General features: G+C 35.6%; 1 protein-coding gene across 1 annotated transcript in view; it reads left to right on the plus strand.

The window, feature by feature from the left end:
• AQR (aquarius intron-binding spliceosomal factor) overlaps window positions 1-18841 on the plus strand; it is an 88520-nt gene that overhangs the window by 6202 nt on the left and 63477 nt on the right. Inside the window, exons 4-11 of the mRNA XM_033108153.1 lie at window positions 3135-3170; window positions 5748-5868; window positions 7862-8002; window positions 9673-9741; window positions 10793-10893; window positions 14324-14400; window positions 17444-17508; window positions 18641-18757. Coding sequence (XP_032964044.1) covers window positions 3135-3170; window positions 5748-5868; window positions 7862-8002; window positions 9673-9741; window positions 10793-10893; window positions 14324-14400; window positions 17444-17508; window positions 18641-18757 — 727 coding nt within the window. The remainder of the gene's footprint in view (window positions 1-3134; window positions 3171-5747; window positions 5869-7861; window positions 8003-9672; window positions 9742-10792; window positions 10894-14323; window positions 14401-17443; window positions 17509-18640; window positions 18758-18841) is intronic.

Below are 18841 nucleotides of genomic sequence, written 5' to 3' on the forward strand. Positions count from 1 at the left end.
TGATCAGTGAGCCGGTAGAAGTAGGCAGGGCCACCATGTTAAGGATTTATCTTTTTAGTTTGAATAGCTATGGGAAGCCGATGAAGAGTTTTAAGCATGATCGTGACATTTTTTTAAAATAATTTGGAGGTGACGAGACAGAAATTCGTTAAGTTTGTATTATAGTAGTCAAGTTCAAGATGATAATGGCTTGGACTAGGTTGGCAAGTTGGAGACGAGTTGCCACTTTGAGAGAGAGAAAAGTGAAGAAGTGGTGGGTGGTTGGATGTGGTGAATGAGGAAAAGGGAAGAGGAAACAAGATACTGAAGTTTTTGGCTTACGTTGTTAGGTGATTAATGGTGCCGTTACTGACTTTTTCTGTTGTTGTTGGGGGTGGAATTGAATGTAGATCATTAGTTCACTTTTAGAAATTAGTTCACTTTAGCTGCTCAAGAGCCGTGCAGATGGAGATGTAGAATAAGCAGTTGGGTATCTGTGGAGGTGAGAAAAGAGAACTGGATTGAGCCTACTTTGTATCAACCACCATTTCAACGCTAAGGATGTAACAGTGAACATGGCAGAGTAAAGCCTTTACTCATGGAGCTTACCTTCTAGTTCTTGTCTAGACACAAAAAATATATAGACATATAATATCAGCAGGTATTAAGTGCTATGAATTAAGATAAAGTGTGGTTACAAAGGCTGCTATTTTGGATTGAATGATCAGGACATTTGAGTAGATACATAACATGTGACTTGTTGATCTGAGGTTGGGCATGAATGAAATTGCCCGAGGAAGCTTAAGTAAAGATGAGTGGGTAGATAAATTCTAAGATCCTTTTTTCTTTTGTATTAAGGCTATACCAATCAGAAAATTATCTTGAATCTTCTGAACTAATTCTATGCTGCTTTTCAGAACAGGCTTTTACTGCAGTGAATAGTAGTTGCGCTTGTGTTTTTGTTCTCGTTTTGTCTTTAAACCTTTGTTTTTATATTTCTTTTTTTTTTTTTAAGATTGTATTGGGGAAGGGAAACAGAACTTTATTGGGGAACAGTGTGTATTTCCAGGCCTTTATTCCAAGTCAAGTTGTTGTCCTTTCAATCTTAGTTGTGAAGGGTGCTGTTCAACTTCAAGTTGTTGTCCTTTCAGTCTTAGTTGTGGAGGGCGCAGCTCAGCTCCAGGTCCAGTTGCCATTTCTAGTTGCGGGGAGCGCAGCCCACCATCCCTTGCGGGAGTCGAGCCGGCAGCCTTGTGGTTGAGAGCCTGTATTCCAACCAACTGAGCCATCCGGGAGCTCAGCGGCAGCTCAGCTCAAGGTGCCATGTTCAATCTTAGTTGCAGGGGGCACAGCCCACCATCCCTTGCAGGACTCGAGGAGTTGAACAGGCAACCTTGTGGTTGAGAGCCCACTGGCCCATGTGGGAATCGAACCGGCAGCCTTCGGAGTTAGGAGCATGGAACTCTAACCGCCTGAGCCACCGGGCTGGCCCTGTTTTTATATTTCTTGAAGACAATTTTATATAACTAATAACTAAAAGCTGCCAATGTTTTTTAAGCTATATAGACTTGGCTAAGTTATTTTTAATTGCTACAAGAGGTATAACTGTCATTGGCTGGGCTCATTTAGATTTATCATGGCACGCTTAACAGCCATTTTCTTATCTTGTACACAGTTTTGAATAATTGAATAAAAGTGAAATGCTTACATTCTGCCCCAAAACTCAAAGTACAAAAAATTAAATGCACTTCTATAACACATAAAACGTAGTGTATATTTAAGATTTTAAATGACCATTTTTTAGACTAGTGCCTGTGGAAGCTGTGTTGTTGAGTTGTATGCTCATAGCATCTTCATTATTGGGGAATGGCTTGATGTAAGATTTATTAACTTGTTTGTAGCCCATCAGAATAGGCAGTTTATAGCCCTAAGGCGCTTTTAATATTATACATTAAGGTTCTTGTAATATACATTTTTTGCACATCAACCCTATTTCCCTAGAAGGCATCTGGGAATTAAATCTATCAGTTCTTAATATTTTTATGGTATAAATGATCATTTCTAGGATTTCAAATTAGATAGACCTTAAAATATCATATTGCCCATTCACCCCTGTAATGTGTGGGACATTACACACATGATTCGTATTTGCTATCCTTACCATTATCAAATTTGGCAAGCTTGTCTTAAGATATTTTTGTTTCCTCTCAGTGGACTGACTGGCTGTAGAAGCCAGTTCCTTGGTAATGTTCTGTCTTTGTGCTTTTGCACAGGAAAAAAAACCATCATTTTTTTCTCACTAAAGTTCTATGGCATTGCTTGCTCAGCAAAACTATTTAAGAGATCAGAAATCAGTGAAAGAAGACTTTGACAGGACAATGGTCTCAGAGTATTATAAATTCAAAATGCATACACATTTAACTTTTAAAGTTAGAGGTTATATTTTCCAGTGGCATTGTTCTGATGCTTTATTTCTAATATACAAAATGATAAAACTAATTTAGTGGACATTTGATCTGCCTTTGGAGAGATACTCTGTAGTTACAGCATCGTTTATTCATATACAAAGTACTTCTATTTGAAAAAAAAGATATCATAAAGAGAGAGATCTGATATTTCCTCAATTTTGTAATATTTTAGACTTAATGTTAAGACTACAAAGCATGTGAAAAGTCTGATTCCCAAGTTTGTGATATAGATACTTGTGCTTATAGGAAGGCATGACTTCAGAATATTTCCATTTGTATATTAAATGAAAGAATGTTGGTCTGTGTTTAAAAAATTGAGATAGGCTAGCTTTTGGCAGTTGCATTCCAATTTTGTGAATATTAATGAACATTTGTGTTTTGGTTAAAATTATTTGGCTTATGAATCTGTGTGTTATATCCTAGTATGTTGTAGTGCTGATTGTGTTGTTATATGGGTACGTTAAGATTTATTTGTTACTGTTCTTAGGCAGTTTTTAAAAATAAAATAAATTACCCTGAAACAAAACACAAATCAAAAAATATAAAAGCAAAATTAGCTTTCATTAGTGCATATTGATTATTCTGATATATGAATTGATATTAAAACAAAATTCCAAATTACATCGGCATTAATAACTCAAAAATGTTTATATTCTCTCTTTAATATTTTTATTCTTCTATTTTTAGGTTTGCCATCAGAAAGATAATGCTCTTGGAATTTAGGTGAGTTAAAAGGTGATACTTTGATGAAGTTAAAGATGACAACATGATTTAACTTTTAGCTAAATTTTCTGTACATTACTGTGAGTGGTTAAGAAAATAATTCTGTTTTTGAAGATTTATGTTTTCGTGATTTGCTTATTTTGGAATATGTGTATGATAGCTTTTGTTTTCAAAGATGATGCTCTATTGTCAGTATAACTTGTATTTTCAGTTGTTTCTCACTAGTTAATACTTGTACAGTGTGTGCTGAGCAGTTTCTGAACTCTTACTTGGTTTCTCTAGGGGTCAACTGGGAGTAAATTGGAGTGCATTTTAAGCCATTGTTTCCCTCCAGGCTAAGTTGTTACTACTAAGGCAGCCTTGTTCTGACCTAGCTACTTAAAAATATTTCAGACAAAAGAGAATGTATAATTTTTAGATTATGAATGTAGATTAGATTAGATTACAACTAGCTGTGGCCAGTAGGCTGGAAATAAAAGCCAGGGCTGTTGACGATCGTAACATTTCCCATTTATTGAATACTTGCCTTGTCCTGGGCACAGTGTTAAGCATTTTATATACAGAGCACTCACAACAACCCTGCAAAGTCACTATTGTATTGTAGTGGAGGAAGAAACTGAGCTCAAAGAGATTAAGCAAGTTGTTGAAGATGATGCATTTAAGTAATTGGCAGAGCTGGAATGCCAGTGTCTGATGCCAAAGCCCATTTTTCTGCCTCTCCTCACTACCTTGATGTCTAGTGTGCATGAGAGGTCAGAGTCTGTGTGTTAACAACTGTTACTCCCCCACACACTGGTTTGATCCTCACAAAAAAATGGCATAAAGTAGGTGTTCTTACCATTTTTACAGAGAGATATTAAAGTTCATAGTTATGAATTAACTAGTAAATTGAGTACCTACTTTTTCCTATGAATGGTATTGTTACTGAATACTTGATCTCATTTAATCCTCTAAATAACCCCTGTTATTTTGTAGAGGAGAATACTGAGGCTAGAAAGTGGACCCCTCTGGCCCTTAGATTAATATGCCCTTTCCGTCGTATCTTGCTGTCTTTCAAGAAGACAGAAAAAAACCAAGAGGATGCGGATGTACAATTAGGATAAAACCAGAAATCAACGATTCTGGCAAACATCAAATACCAAGAGCATTGTAGGAACCGAGAGAGCAAGGAGCAGAACAGATGGAAGGTACCCCTGACAGTGAGCCATTTTTAATAACTGAAAAAGTGGGGTGTTACCTTTCAGGAACTTTCATGTAATTTCTGTGTGAGAATGCAAATTTTGAACAGAGCAACTGAGGAACAACAGAATGAAGATCTTAAAATCTGGTGGAGAAAAAGACATTACTCAAAGGAAGAAAGACAAATAGATGATTGTAGACTTCTCAGTTGTAATAATAGAGAAAATAATGAGACTAACACAGGGGAAAAAATAACTATCAACCTAGGAAAAATTCTATGACCAGCTAAACTGTCATGAAAGAAAGCTATTTCAGATACGTTAACACTAACAGACTATTGCTAATAGAAGTTCTGAAGGACATAATTCAGGAAAAAGGAATTTAAACTTGTAAGAAAGGAATGAAATGAATCTTTATGCATTTTGTTTATGAACGAGCACTCTGGACTCTAACTTTTCACCATTGTTTTGGGTAAAATACTACTTAGTTTCTTAGGTTCTTGCAAATTAAGCAAGGATTGCTAAAGATAGACCCATGGAAATACCAATATGAGCAGACCTTTGAAACATAAGAGGAAGTCGAAAAATTAGCACATTACGCAATCTAAACTGTTTAACTCTGTGTGTGTGTGTGTGTGTGTGTGTGTACGTGCACACATGTGCAAGTGATTAAAAAGTTATGCATGTGATTTAAAGTAGCAACAAAAAGTCCTGCTTTTTTTCATTAGTGCCTAAAGGTCCAGCCCAGTATAGCAGTTGAAGTTTATTACTACCCTGAATGATAAGAAATGGCTGTTTTGTTTTGGAAATCAGAAATATGTAATTTGGTTAGGAATATTTTCACCAAGGTATTAAAATAAGAGTTTTGGCATCCTGAGGAGGAAAGGCCAGTTATCTTGAAAACTGACTTATGTTGAATACCTTATAAGTTAAGTATTACAAAGCCTCTTTTTAATTGTGAAGTCTCTTTCTTAGTTTTTAGAAGTCATTTGGTGCTGATATGAGTTAGTGTTCATTTCTCAGATACATTTATCTGTGAAACCTACCCATTATATATCGTTTTGTTTTAGAGCTGATATTTGTCAGATATTATTTTTTTGCTCCAGGAAGTGCCATAGATAAGGGAACATCAAGTGTTCTGATGGTGATAATTACACATGTCAGTAACCTTTGAAATGTATGAGTCTCATTCTCCAAAGCAACATTTACTACACATAAATTTGTAGTAGGTAGCAGTGACCTAGATTACAGGTAAATTTGTGAAGGATTCTCAAATTATAAATACAGGTATTCAAAATGTTTTCAGAAAGTTGTAAATAATTATGTTTTTTTCAGGTGAATGCCATATTACAATTGGTAGTAACTAATGTGATATTCTCTGCCTTTTCACTCTTCACAGCCAGTACCTTGAAAATTACCTGTGGATGAATTATTCTCCAGAAGTGTCCAGCAAGGCCTATTTAATGTCAATCTGTTGTATGGTGAATGAGAAGTTCAGAGAAAATGTCCCTGCATGGGAGGTAACAGATTTAATTACTTCATAGCTTTCATACTGTGCTCACATAAGCTATTATAAAGTAGCAGAACTTTTTACTGGTAATAAATAATGCTTTTAGAACAGAACTTTATCCAATATAAAGTAAATATTGAGAAAAAGAATAGATACATGAAAAATAATATTAAATTTCTTTCAGTTTCAATACTTCAAACTAATTTACTGTTAATTGAAAAATTAATAACGGGGAGTTATGTTTCTGTTTTGTGCTTGAAACAAATAATGTCATGGATTATAAATACTTTTATATCAGACAAAGTGAAATTTATATTAATTAGATAATGCTCAAATCAGATAATGTTTTTCAGTTCCTTGTTTCACAACTAGGAGTATGTATTTGTAGTTGTACGTGAGTAAAGTGGTGTTTCCACAGTCAGGACAAGTTTTTATATTGTAATTTCAGTTTTTTTCTTTGTCTCTGATTTAGGATCTGTTTTCCCTTTTTGAAATTTCTAACAGACTGGCATTTTCTTTTTGTGCTTCATGTAATAGAGACTTGGTCAGTAGAGGTCCAAAATCTAGGTTTTCTTTGGTCGTCATAAAGTGGTCAGCTCATCAAGAGTTTCTTCCCTTTCAGTCATACTTTGATGATAGGCATGGATGCTTGTCATCTGTTTTAAGGGGATGGTTTCCAAAGTGAAAAGGTGTTAGGCTCGTTACGATAAAATGATGGTCACTTCTCTCAAATTCATTAAGTGACTACCATTTTATGGCAGAATAGAGCCCGTGGGCTTTGTGTTTTACTAAGAGACCTTAAGGATTTCTTGATATTGCTTCAAACTGCTGTAGGAAGAGAGAGGGAAAGTCTTTTGAGCCAGAGAATGGCCTGATCAGTTTGCATGTTATGAAGACCACTTTGGTGATTAGGGCTTGAAATAGAGAAATGACAGTACAGATTAAGAGAAGTGGTTACACATAGATTTAGAAAGTTGATTAGATTTGATAATTGAAGTAATATTAGAGAAGGGTATTTTCAATAACCTTCCTGGCTCGGGCAACTGAATAAAAAACAATGATGGTGCCATTTACCAAGATGGGTAAAAGAGAATTGAGAAATACTTTGGAGGGTACAAAACTGTTGATTTGAATTTTGGATTTACTGAGTTTAAATTACCTTTGGAATATCTAGATGAAATTGTCTAGTAGACAGAGGAATCTAAGGGTTAGAGCTAAGGAGAGAAGTCTGGATTTGTATTTGAAATCATCAGCAGATGGTAGTTGAAGTAATGGGAAAGACACAAGAAAAATGAGGCTAGAACTGTAGGAGCACTGCCATATAAGTGATAAGAGAAGAGGAGCCTTCAGCACATTCAGAAGGAATCGAGGGCTGGTGAGAGTCCATTGGACTTGACAGCCATACAGCTTCCGGGAGGTGCTGGGGGTGGAGGCTTGTTCTAGGGAAGTGATGGAAAACAACTAGTGTAGACCGCACGTTTGGAGCACTTGTCTATGAAAGAAGAGAGATGTGGCAGAAACTACGTGGGAGGTAGATCAGAGAGGCTTGAATATATTTATATTACTTACACTTTTTTAAAGACATAGATGTTAAGAGTAAAGAGGGACTCTGCAACAGGAGAGGTTGTCCTTGAGATTAATTAGAGTGGGAGCACTGTAGTTTTTGCTAAACATGTTGTTTCTTTTGTTTAAATCAAAAGAATTAAAATGCTTCAGATCCTTTAATAAGACAGCAAAGCCTGAGCTATTTACAGGCATAATCCACAGAATGAAAAATAAAGGCATTAACGCCATTATTTTATTAACCAAAGATTTCTGCAACTCTCACATAGTCCTGCCAGAAACCTATATTTGATTCGCTACCATTAATATAAGTAAGCAAATAATCTTTCTGTAATTATTTGCTTTTGTTAATAGACTCCTAAAACGTCTACCCATGCTTGTTTAAAGGCGAAAAAGAGGTGAACAAGCCATTTCAAGATGAATTTTTATTCTCTTTTCAGACTTTTAAGAAGAAGCCAGACCACTTCCCTTTTTTTTTTAAGTGTATATTGAAAGCGGCGTTGGCTGAAACTGATGGTGAATTTTCACTCCATGAACAGACGGTGTTACTGCTCTTTCTTGATCACTGTTTCAATAGTTTGGTAAATGTTACTTTACCTTTTGGGGGAACTTTCAAGTTTTCTTGTTCTTAAGTTGAAGTAGATGAGATTACCTCTGTGGCCAACTCTTCATTCACAGTAGCGGGGAGTGAGGATAATACTAACAGCTCGATCTTAGCCCCTTCTCAGTAAACCATTTTTGTATAAGAGCTGTTTACTTTTTTAATAGATTTGGACTTGGCCTCTCCATTTTTCAGATAGACTCTAAGAAAAATAATAAAGAGAACTGAAATTCTCTAAGGTAGAGCAGCAAAGCGTCTGGTTAATAGGAACTTTGAGTAATGAGATCTGTGCCATAAGTTCCACACAAAAATAGTTTCCTTACTCTTCAGTCATAACTTCATGCACAGGCTGCAGTTCAGTGGGAGAGTTGTTTTGAGTTGATTGATTAGGAGCAATTGTGGATGCTCTTTGAAAATCTCTGGGGTTGCATCTGATACATTTTGCATCCTTCATAAGCTTATCTTCTGGTAAAATTAAACATTTACAGTAATTAATATTTTATTTGTGCCTCCCTACTGTGGTTATCTGAAAGTAGATACCTATTTATTTAAAGATAAGTGCTTCTGAATTGATAGTGCATTTAGACCCCTGCGGGAGAGTGCATGTGGTTCTTTCTTATCCTGAAGACTGAATGTTGATAGATGGATGGTTATTACCTGTTTTCATGTACTAGGTCACATGGATCTTCTAAAGGCATAAATATGATGCCCCCATTGGATGCCACTGTTAGCTCATTTATTAAACTAAACAAAACAAATACGAATATATGTTGATGTGATTCCTTATCAAAAATTGAACAGAATCAAGATTTAATTAGTATTAGTTTGGTGCCAGGTTTAATTAACTTAAAAGCTAACTTACTGAAATGCTTTATGTTTTTAAATACATAAATTGCTGTCAATTCTCGTTATTTGAGGTAATTCTGTAAAGCAGTTGCAAACACTGAAGTAGCTAAAACGGAGGATCTAGGGTTACATTCAGCCAGCCTCTGGTCACAACACTTGCATCAGCCAATCCGTACAGAACCTTGTTTTATGTGTGTTTCTGTTTAGAGACACCTCATGTGATAGGTATTGTTGATTCATTAATGTTAAACTCATGGCCAACAGCGCTTCGACTTACGTCTGAACGAACCTCATCTAATATATTTTCTCCATAAGGCACATCATAACCTTCTTAAGTCCAGGAAGCCTAGATAGACTTCGGTCCTGTGCTTGGGGACCATGTTAAAAAGCAAAACCACCAACATAAAGCACAAAAACAAAAAGTTCGCACTAAGTAGACTGCGAAAAGGACACTTGCTTGTAGGAGAGCTGAAGCAGGAAGGCATAGCTGGCAATATACTTGGACCACTCACATATTTTGTTGCTCTGTGTTGTCTGTGAGTGACTGAAAGCATCAGGAATATTGAGTTTGGGGTTACAGATACAGTTTTTGCAAGTAGTTGAATTCCCAAATATAGAATTTACAAATAATGATACCGTATCTTTTTTAAAAAGTATTGAACTTCTTAATATCAAAATATCAAATATTGATTTGGTGGTATGTCTCCCCTCCCCGTACTTAAAAAGGCAGTCTGCTCCTTATGTGAAGATGAAGGTTAAAATGCTGGTGTGTTTATAAACTTGTTTTCTTCGTGCTTTAAACAGGAAGTAGACTTGATACGAAGTCAAGTACAGCAACTTATCTCTCTCCCAATGTGGATGGGCTTACAGCCTGTAAGTACCTCATTTCAGAAACTTACGTGTGTTTATGTTGTAAGTGGAATGTCGTTTTTAGACTGTGTAGCTTTAATATGGATATAAAATGGTAGCTAAAAATCTCCTTTCTTGCTGAAAAACATCTTACTTACTATGCATGAACTTAATCATAGATGTAGTTTTTCAGTTTTAAAGTATTTATATACAAGCTAATATATATTTCACCTAATTTCAATATTGTAAGGTGAAATAAGGTAATATCTATTGAGCTCATAGAGAAGGGGGGTTAATTTAGCAAAATGTGGTTATTCTTGTGTTTGTCTTTGGATGAGACTCAATACAGACTTGAATTTTTATTTTCGGTGATTGGAATATACGTAGAGCTATAGGAGAAGGTCTGGATCATGTTTATTATTAACGACTTCATTTTTTTCATCAAATCCTTATTGATAATACGTGCTGGTATCAAAGCCATATTTTCACAACAAACATATCTTAGGGGAGTAAAATAAAACTATCAAATTTCAGTATAAAACTTTATTCAGGATTCTGTTTCCTACATGTGGGTGTTTTTGCAGGTACTCCGATATGCAAGCTCATTCATAAGTACCAGTTAATGGGGATGAAAACAGACACAAAGAAATAATTAATAATAAGTTAAAAACTGCTTAGGGCCATAAGAAAGAATATGGTGATACGGACATTACCTTGTTTATTTGTGATATCTGTTTTATGTTAATTGTTTCAGACTCATTTTTCAAACTTTAGTCATTATGCTCATAAGTGTTAAAGCTCATTATTTTCAACTTGAAATCCTTAATTTTAGAAATAAGAATTTAAATAATTGAGCTTAAAATCTTTAAAAGGCAGTTTCTTTTGTCTTTTTTCTATTAACAAGTGATAGAATTGAACAGTTTTTAAAAATACAGTTATTAGTTTCTTAGTTCTCAGATTTTGTCATATTGCTTTTCAGGTTTATCCCATTGCTCTGTGTTGTATCTATACATCAGAAAACTAGCTAATAGTTGATCAAGGTTACTGATGATTTAATATCACATTATTCTTTCAGGCACGATTGGAATTAGAATTAAAAAAGACACCTAAGCTAAGAAAATTCTGGAACTTGATTAAAAAGAATGATGAAAAGATGGATCCAGAAGCAAGAGAACAGTATGTTGCCAAAGCTTTGTTCCATGTTGGTTTATTTTGCTGGGGTGTGGCTTTTAGATGATGTTGACTGGTTTGTTGTTTCCTTTACATAGTGCTGAACCAAATAAATGTCTAAGAGGTGTTTTTACCACTTTTTCTTCTTTCTCTTCTCTCTGCCACAGTGATAAGTATATCCGTGGTCTTCTCCCTGCCTCTCATAGTCTGTCTGTCACAGATGGGTCACAAATTTTCTCCACAATCTTCAGGCTATCAATTCAACTTTTCTTTTTCTTACTCCGTCACTCTTAACAGCGACCTTTATACAGTCCAACCATAATTCATTCATTCTTTCAACAAATATTGAGTGTTTATTATTTTGCTAGGTACTATTCTAGGTATAGGAGATAAAGCAGAAAAGAAAATGGAAAGTCATTCCTGCTCTAGTGGAACTTACATTCTAGTTGGGGAGATAGTGATAAACAGCGGAATTATATAGTATATTAGATGGTTATCCATGCTAAGGAGAAAAATCAAGTATAAGGATCAAAGAAGCAGGTAAGGATTATGGCTTATTTTAATGGTAATTATTATCAATTGGGTAAAAGTCTGGTAGCAAGCATTTATTTCACTGAACAGACTGCTATTAGTAGGACATGAGAAGGATTTGCACACTCTAAGAGGTATGTTTCTCTCTGTCTCTTTGAGGCTAACTGGTCTGACTGCTCTTGCCTTATTTATCCCGTGAGTATACTAGCAGTAATCTTTTTTCTTCCATCTTTAATTGCTGTTTTCCACCCACTTCTTTACACCTCTCTCTATCTCTCTGTCTCTGTCTCCCTCCCTCCCTCTCCCTCTCTCCTTCCCCCCCCGCCCCCTCCCCCGTGTGTGTGTGTGCTCAGGACTCACTTCCCTTGGACCTATGATAACTACTTTTGACTCCGTCTTATTTTTTTTTGCCCCCACTTAGGAGAGTAGTCTGTTCATGTATAGATAGTAACTGAAGCCATGAATATGGGTGAGATTATCTAGTGAGGTATGTAAACCACAAAAAGAGAGTTGAGGACAAAAAGAAGTGAAAGCTGGAATTACGCTTGTGGTTACTGAAAATGGGAGGAACTAAGAAAAGCTGGATGCCATAAATGAGAATAAGGGAGTGAGAGCTATAAGGACGGGATTATTAGGGTCAGAGTAGGAATATCCCTTCTTTAATTTCCAACTCTGGTCTCATCTCATTCATGGTATCTTTCCAACCAGCAACCTTTTGACTAGAACTAATTACATGATATCTTTGCATCATTTGACTACTTTTTTAAAAACCCTCTTTCTATTATCTCAGTATGATTTAACCCTAAATCTCTCTGACCCTGACTTCTGAGTTTTCCTGTCTTCATGTAACTCTCTGCTGTATACTTCTATTTGTACACATTGCCATGAACTCCCATTTGGGTTAATTAAATAGTCATTGTGTTTTCCTCCCAAGCTCACCTTTGTGCCCAGTTTCTCTTAATACTTTTAGCCATTTGGGCTTGGAATACTCTAATTCTCTGACTATATCCAGTCAGCCAGTCCTGATGGATTCATCTTTTGTCCTCTCTCTCATTTCTTGTCTATTCACACTGCTGTTGTCGGGCCTTTACAGCCTCTTGACTAAACCACTACAGTAAATTCCTATTTGGTGTTCCTTCTAGCTTTCTTACAACAATGAGCCTAACTAGCCATCTTTGTAGAAAATTATGTATAATTTGTCATATTCCTACTCACAAGGTTTCAGTGGTTTCCTCGTTCCCATAGGATAAATGCTAGACTCCTTACAGTGATGTTCAAAACCACCAACTAGGGGCGGACGGGTGGCTCAGTTGATTAGAGCCCGAGCTCTGGGTAATGGGGCTGCCAGTTCGATTCCCACATGGGCCAGCGAGCTGCGCCCTCCGCAACTAGAATGAAGTCAATGAGCTGCCACTCAGCTTCTGTGTGGCCAGATGGCTCGGTTGGAGCGCGGACTTTCAACTACAAGGTTGCCGGTTCGAGTCCTCGACTCCTGTAAGGGATGGTGGGCTGTGCCCCCTGCAACTAAGATTGAACACGGCACCTTGAGCTGAGCTGCCGCTGACCTCCCAAATGGCTCAGTTGCTTGGAATGTGTCCTCTCAACCACAAGGTTGTGGTTCGACTCCTGCAAGGGATGGTGGGCTGCGCCCCCGGCAACTATCAATGGCAACTGGACCTGGAGCTGAGCTGAACCCTCCACAACTAACACTGAAAGGACAACAACTTGACTTGGAAAAGTCCTGGAAGTACACACTGTTCCCCAACAAAGTCCTGTTCCCCTTCCCCAGTAAAATCTTTAAAAAAAAAAACAAACAAAAACCACCAGCTATTTCGTATGACTCTCCCAAATCGCTGGGCTATTCATCATTTCTTAAATATTCCTTCTCTAAGTTCCCTTTCCCCTGTCCACTCCACTTGATTAAAGGTTAACTTCCTAGACACTCTTCCAGACCAACTACTTTAGGCCACACTGACTTCTAAAACAAGCTGTATATTTTTTATTGAAACACCAGCTGTTTATGTAATGGTTAGAATATGTATAGTTGCTTAGAGTATTGTTCTACAATTAGACTTAGCAAGGTTCCACACTCAGTTGCTGTGACTTTGGGTAAATTACCTCACTTCTTTGAGCCTCAGTTTAAAACTGGGACAACAGTACCTATTTCATAGAACCATTTTCAACATTAAATGAGATTATTCATGTGAAGTATTTAACATAGCTCAAATCCTGGCACAGTGAGTGCTCAATAAATGTCAGCCAGTTTTATTAATTACATGCTCTTTTGTATTACTGATTATCTTTATATTATATGACTTGTCATCTCAAATGTGTTTTAGTCATTCACCTCCTTTGAATTTCCAGCAGGACTAGAATAATCATTTGCAGCTATCCAATACCTGGTGATTGTTGATTATTGGTGCATAGTGCATCTTAAACTAGTAAGGAGCAAAAATTGTTTTTTTAAATGAACATTTAATTTTTAGACATTGTAATACTGTATTATATTTAAAACTTTAAACATATTAAAATATAAAATTGTACATCTCATTTTTAACTACATACATATACATTAGGTTTTTAATGTGAAGGACAGGCTATAAATGAAATTTTGAAAACTTCTTTCTTGTCCTGACCTTTAAAACAAGTGAAAACTTATACAGTAAGAAGAAAAGGTGCTTTCTTAGCTGGCTTATTAGGCCTGTACTGAGGCTCTTCTTTTCTTCATGTAGAGCTGTGCTTACGTATTATACAAAGAAGAAGCTTTGTCTTCAAATTATAGTCCCAATTTCAGAGAGAAATGGAACATTTGAATAGTGTAAGAAAGGCTTGTTCATTAAAATTTTGCTTTTGAAATAATTATTTTTCAAAAAGAATTTGGTCAATGTTTTATCTCTCATTTTAGAGCCTATCAAGAAAGAAGATTTCTTTCACAACTTATCCAGAAGTTTATCTCTGTGCTGAAATCAGTCCCACTTTCCGGTAACTATCTTCTCTTACACAGCTTATTTATGAAGTTATTTAGATGGCTCTGTAGGATTTACTAATCTCTAGTCTAAAACTGCTCTTAGAATGATTTTAAATTGTAACGACAAAGTGTATGCCCTCCCCTTTTCAAATATTTTACCAGTCTGAATATTAGGACTGCCAAAAAATTCATATATTCTAAAGGCAACAGCATGGTTATTGGAGTGTTCATTTATTTAGCAAATATTTTTTGAGCTGGCTTGCAAGACCCAGGTCCTGAGCAAGGAGCTGGGACACAGTGATAAAAGGACAATCACAGACCCTGTCCACATGGCATTTACAGTATGGTGCTGAGTAGTGTTTTCAAGTGACATCAAGTATTGTTTGGGGGGAAGAGGAAAATTATTTTTGAGATACAAGGTACAAGAAGAAATGGGAAAGATTTCCCTCCATTGAGTATATACTATGTAAAGCATATGATTATAGTACATATAGATATATATACATGTATCTATATTACAGGTGTGTGTGTGTGTGTGTTATATTTCTATATGCCAAGCAGGGCTAATTACATCATGCTGTATTTACAAGATTTTTATAAGCATTTAGTGAATGCAAATTGAATATTATTTACTTAATAAAGATGTATATGTGCTATGTAAGATATATCATTGGTTAAAAATGTTTTATTTCCTAACTGGAATATAAGAGCAGCTCTCTAGATGTATCATATTTATATTTTTGCATCAGATATTGTAGCTTTCTTTAAACTAAAATACAACAGAATTACTTATAAATGCTTACCCTCCAAGTAGTATTTTTAGAACTGAGAATCATACCTGTAGTTCAGTGAGGAATAGACACTAATGGTATAAATCATGATTTGGGGCATAATGTTATTACCAGCATCAGTATATAGAAAAAGTTATCATATGTTTATAATCTAAGTCACGTAATATATTTAAATCTTTCAGTTAAGTGGCTTAAACCTGGAAAGAGGACTTATTATATTGATTTGGTTTTCTTGCAACAATTAGTAATAATGCATGCTTAGAACTGCTAATATCTCTAATAGGGTCATAATAATTGATGTCTCTGACTATGGAATGTTTGTCTAGGGTCATCTAGAAAGGTATGAAAATCAAGTAACAGCAACAACATCATAGGGCCTGCAGTGATTTTAACAACCTACAAACCACTAACTGTTGCCATTATTGTTTATATTGTCAGAAAACAAAATTTCTTAGATTGGTCTTAAGCTTCAATCAAAATTTTACTCGCTGGCAAAGGAACAAACAGATGTTGAAAACAGTGTGTTGGGTGTGTTGGTTCAGAGAGGGTATAAAGATGGATTGCTTATACAGTTAGGAAATAGAAAAGTAATTTTGAACAGAATAACAAGAATTGTAGTTTCATTTTACAATCATTAAAAATATGTCCTTATCTGTTGGTTCTAAAGGAAATCTGTATGGCATGATCTGAGATGTCAGGACAGCTGTCAAATGAAAAACACACACAATACATATAAGAAGCAAATGATAAGGGTATATTGACATCTGAAATTGTAATAACAAGGTTTCAACTTTGAACAGTATGCCCAGTAGGACTAACTAATTGAAAACATGCAGCTTTGTCCTCCAGGGCTCAGAAGTTGAGCACTAACCATCGTGTTCAAATTTTAAACAGGCCATTGCCAGTAATTTTCTCAAGCTATAAATAAAAATACAGAATATAGAATTTGCTCACTTTTTAAAGTTTGGGGAAAAAATGTTTTCCTTTGACTGTAATAAGAACAAAAGATAGCAATAGAGGATTGGTTTGAATAGATTTAATTTAAAAGTTGCTCCTTTAAATTTTTTAGTTTCAACAGTTGTCTGACTTAGACTACTCTCAGAAAACCTGGGCTCCACTTCTACCAGCCATAACTTTGTTCTATACTTTTATCAAGTCATTTTTTCTGGTCCTCAATTTCTCACCTGGAAAATGCAGAGCTAGAATAGATGTTCTCTAAGGTCATTTCCTGCTATGAAGGTCTGTGGTTATGTAATTTCAGGGTCTGGATTATGGGCATGGAAAAGTTCCAGTTAACATTTCTGTATGTTAGTCACAAAAGTATTCACATTTCTTTTTCCACATAAAGCCCTCCATTTTCCTGTATACTGCAAATAAATTCAATAAATGGATTTACTAAGCATTTGTAGGGTATCTTATACAGGTCTAGCACTGCATTAGTCCCTGCTGGGAGTCCTTGGACTAAGCAACAGTAAGGACGCTGAAATTATCCTTTTTAATTGAAACAATCTTGGCAGGATGGTTTTAGCTGGTAAAATGGTAGACCATTTCCTTGCACTTGAAAACAGAAAAACAAACTTGTACTCTGAAAGTATGTCATGTCACAAGGTTGTAATTATTTAAAAACAAAAATAAATATTAAAAAAATCGTACATTAATGCTCATGAATAGCATAAGATAGTGATTTAAAAATATTTTATTCTATGTGTCATTGGCATTTTAATGTCAAAAGGAATATATATACAGTGGGAAAAAAGTCATAAAAATTGTACCTTTAATTAGCTTGGTGTGTATCTTTCCCATTTGTAATCTTTGTATGTATACATGTATGCATGCATGTATGTGTTTTTTTTGCGTATGAAAGTCCTAGAAGTTTAGTATATGAAGACAGTAAGGAAAGTAGGTTGAGTATTTACAAGAAAAAGCCTTTTTATTTCCAAGTTTTTATATCCAAGTTTTTCAAAATCTAATCATTTAGTACAGATTTGTAAAAATTAATACTTTAAAAATATTTTTGCAAATCTTACTTTTATAATATGTTTCTGACCCAAGCTAGGTTTTTCATTTTCTTAATTTGTAGAGCTAAATGGTAAGGCCTGCCTGTTTTTGAAATCTATGTGAGGTCCTTACTCTGAATCATAGTTAGTCCAATCCTGATGAATAAGAGACAAATGACCTTGTTTTAAATAACTGCCAATTTTAAGTTATAGTACCACAGAATGACCTAAGTAAGAAAGTTCTGACACATTTTCTCTGTTATGTCTAGAACCTGTCACTATGGACAAAGTTCATTACTGTGAAAGATTCATTGAACTTATGATTGATCTAGAGGTAAGTGTGCAGTGACTTTTCTGTTGTATAATAAGGAGGCTAAGATGAAGCATATGACTATGAAGTATTTATCACCTCAAACTGGCCTTAGTTAGTTTGTACCTATTTCAAGGTGTCTCACAGAAAAAGAAAGTCAAAATCAATTGACCCGTAACGTTTTCAGATGGTTGCTGTTTGTAGAAAAAACATTATTTAGTATAGTTATTAAACGTGAGTTTAGCAATGGCAGTTTATTTTCTCTTCCATTTTAATACCCCTTCATCGAGTTTAAAATAGTGGCTGAAATCATGGGTTTATGGCCATCTCTTTAATAATCTCACTTTTTAAAATGAGGTTGATGAAGAAAGATACCTAATGTGGTTTGATGAAGAAAGATAGGGCTGCTATTGTCAATTTTTAAAATTGAGATTCTTAAAGTAGGTTTCATACTATTAGGTGAAAGATTTTGATGGAAGGTTCAGATGCAGAGTTGGTGTCGTTCAGATCGAATTCGTTTCCTTGCCTTTCCCTCTTTAATGCAGGCAATTGAAAGATAATCCTTTCTGTTTGTTCCTTATCGGGAAAGGTAGGGTGGTTTCTTGACATGAGGATTAGACTGTCGGACTAGCCATTACCCATGAGATCTTCATTCAGATTCTCGCTTTGCCAATAACTAATTTATACCCTCTGAGGATCTCATAACTTCATCTATAAATAATGAGGGCGTTGATTAGATTAGTGGCTTTCAAGCTGATTGTCACCGTTTCTCAGCACTGTCTTGCTGACTGTCATTGGGGATGAAGGAAGTAGAAATGGAAAGAGGAATTTCCACTCAGGGGTTCCCACTCCCTTTTCTCTGAAAGCAACCCCATTTTTAAAACCTACACACAGTACATATTGGGATTTCATATAGGATTTTGTTCGAAAACTACTGGCTGAGATATCTGAGATTTTTTTCCAATACGTACTGTATTTTACTGAGACATATTAACATTGAGTTTATTTACAACGAATCTTGCTTTGTGCACGGTATCTTTGGGAGAGTTGAGGATACTTTGGATGTGATTGACACTTTTGAGATACGTATCAGTAGATTTCACCTTTAGCTGCAGAGAACCTGCAGACTTACTGCTATGGTATTTATTTTTTCTAGGCCCTACTCCCCACAAGGCGTTGGTTTAATACCATCCTGGATGACACCCACCTTTTGGTTCACTGTTACCTTTCTAATCTTGTTCATAGGGAAGAGGATGGCCATCTTTTTTCCCAGGTGAGCATTGATGTATCTGAACATACTTTCTGTTTTCATTTCCAAATTGAACTTTTCATTCAACGGGGAGTACCAGGGCATGAC

This window comes from Rhinolophus ferrumequinum, chromosome 6 (genome assembly GCF_004115265.2).
Source record: "Rhinolophus ferrumequinum isolate MPI-CBG mRhiFer1 chromosome 6, mRhiFer1_v1.p, whole genome shotgun sequence".
NCBI lineage: Eukaryota > Metazoa > Chordata > Mammalia > Chiroptera > Rhinolophidae > Rhinolophus > Rhinolophus ferrumequinum.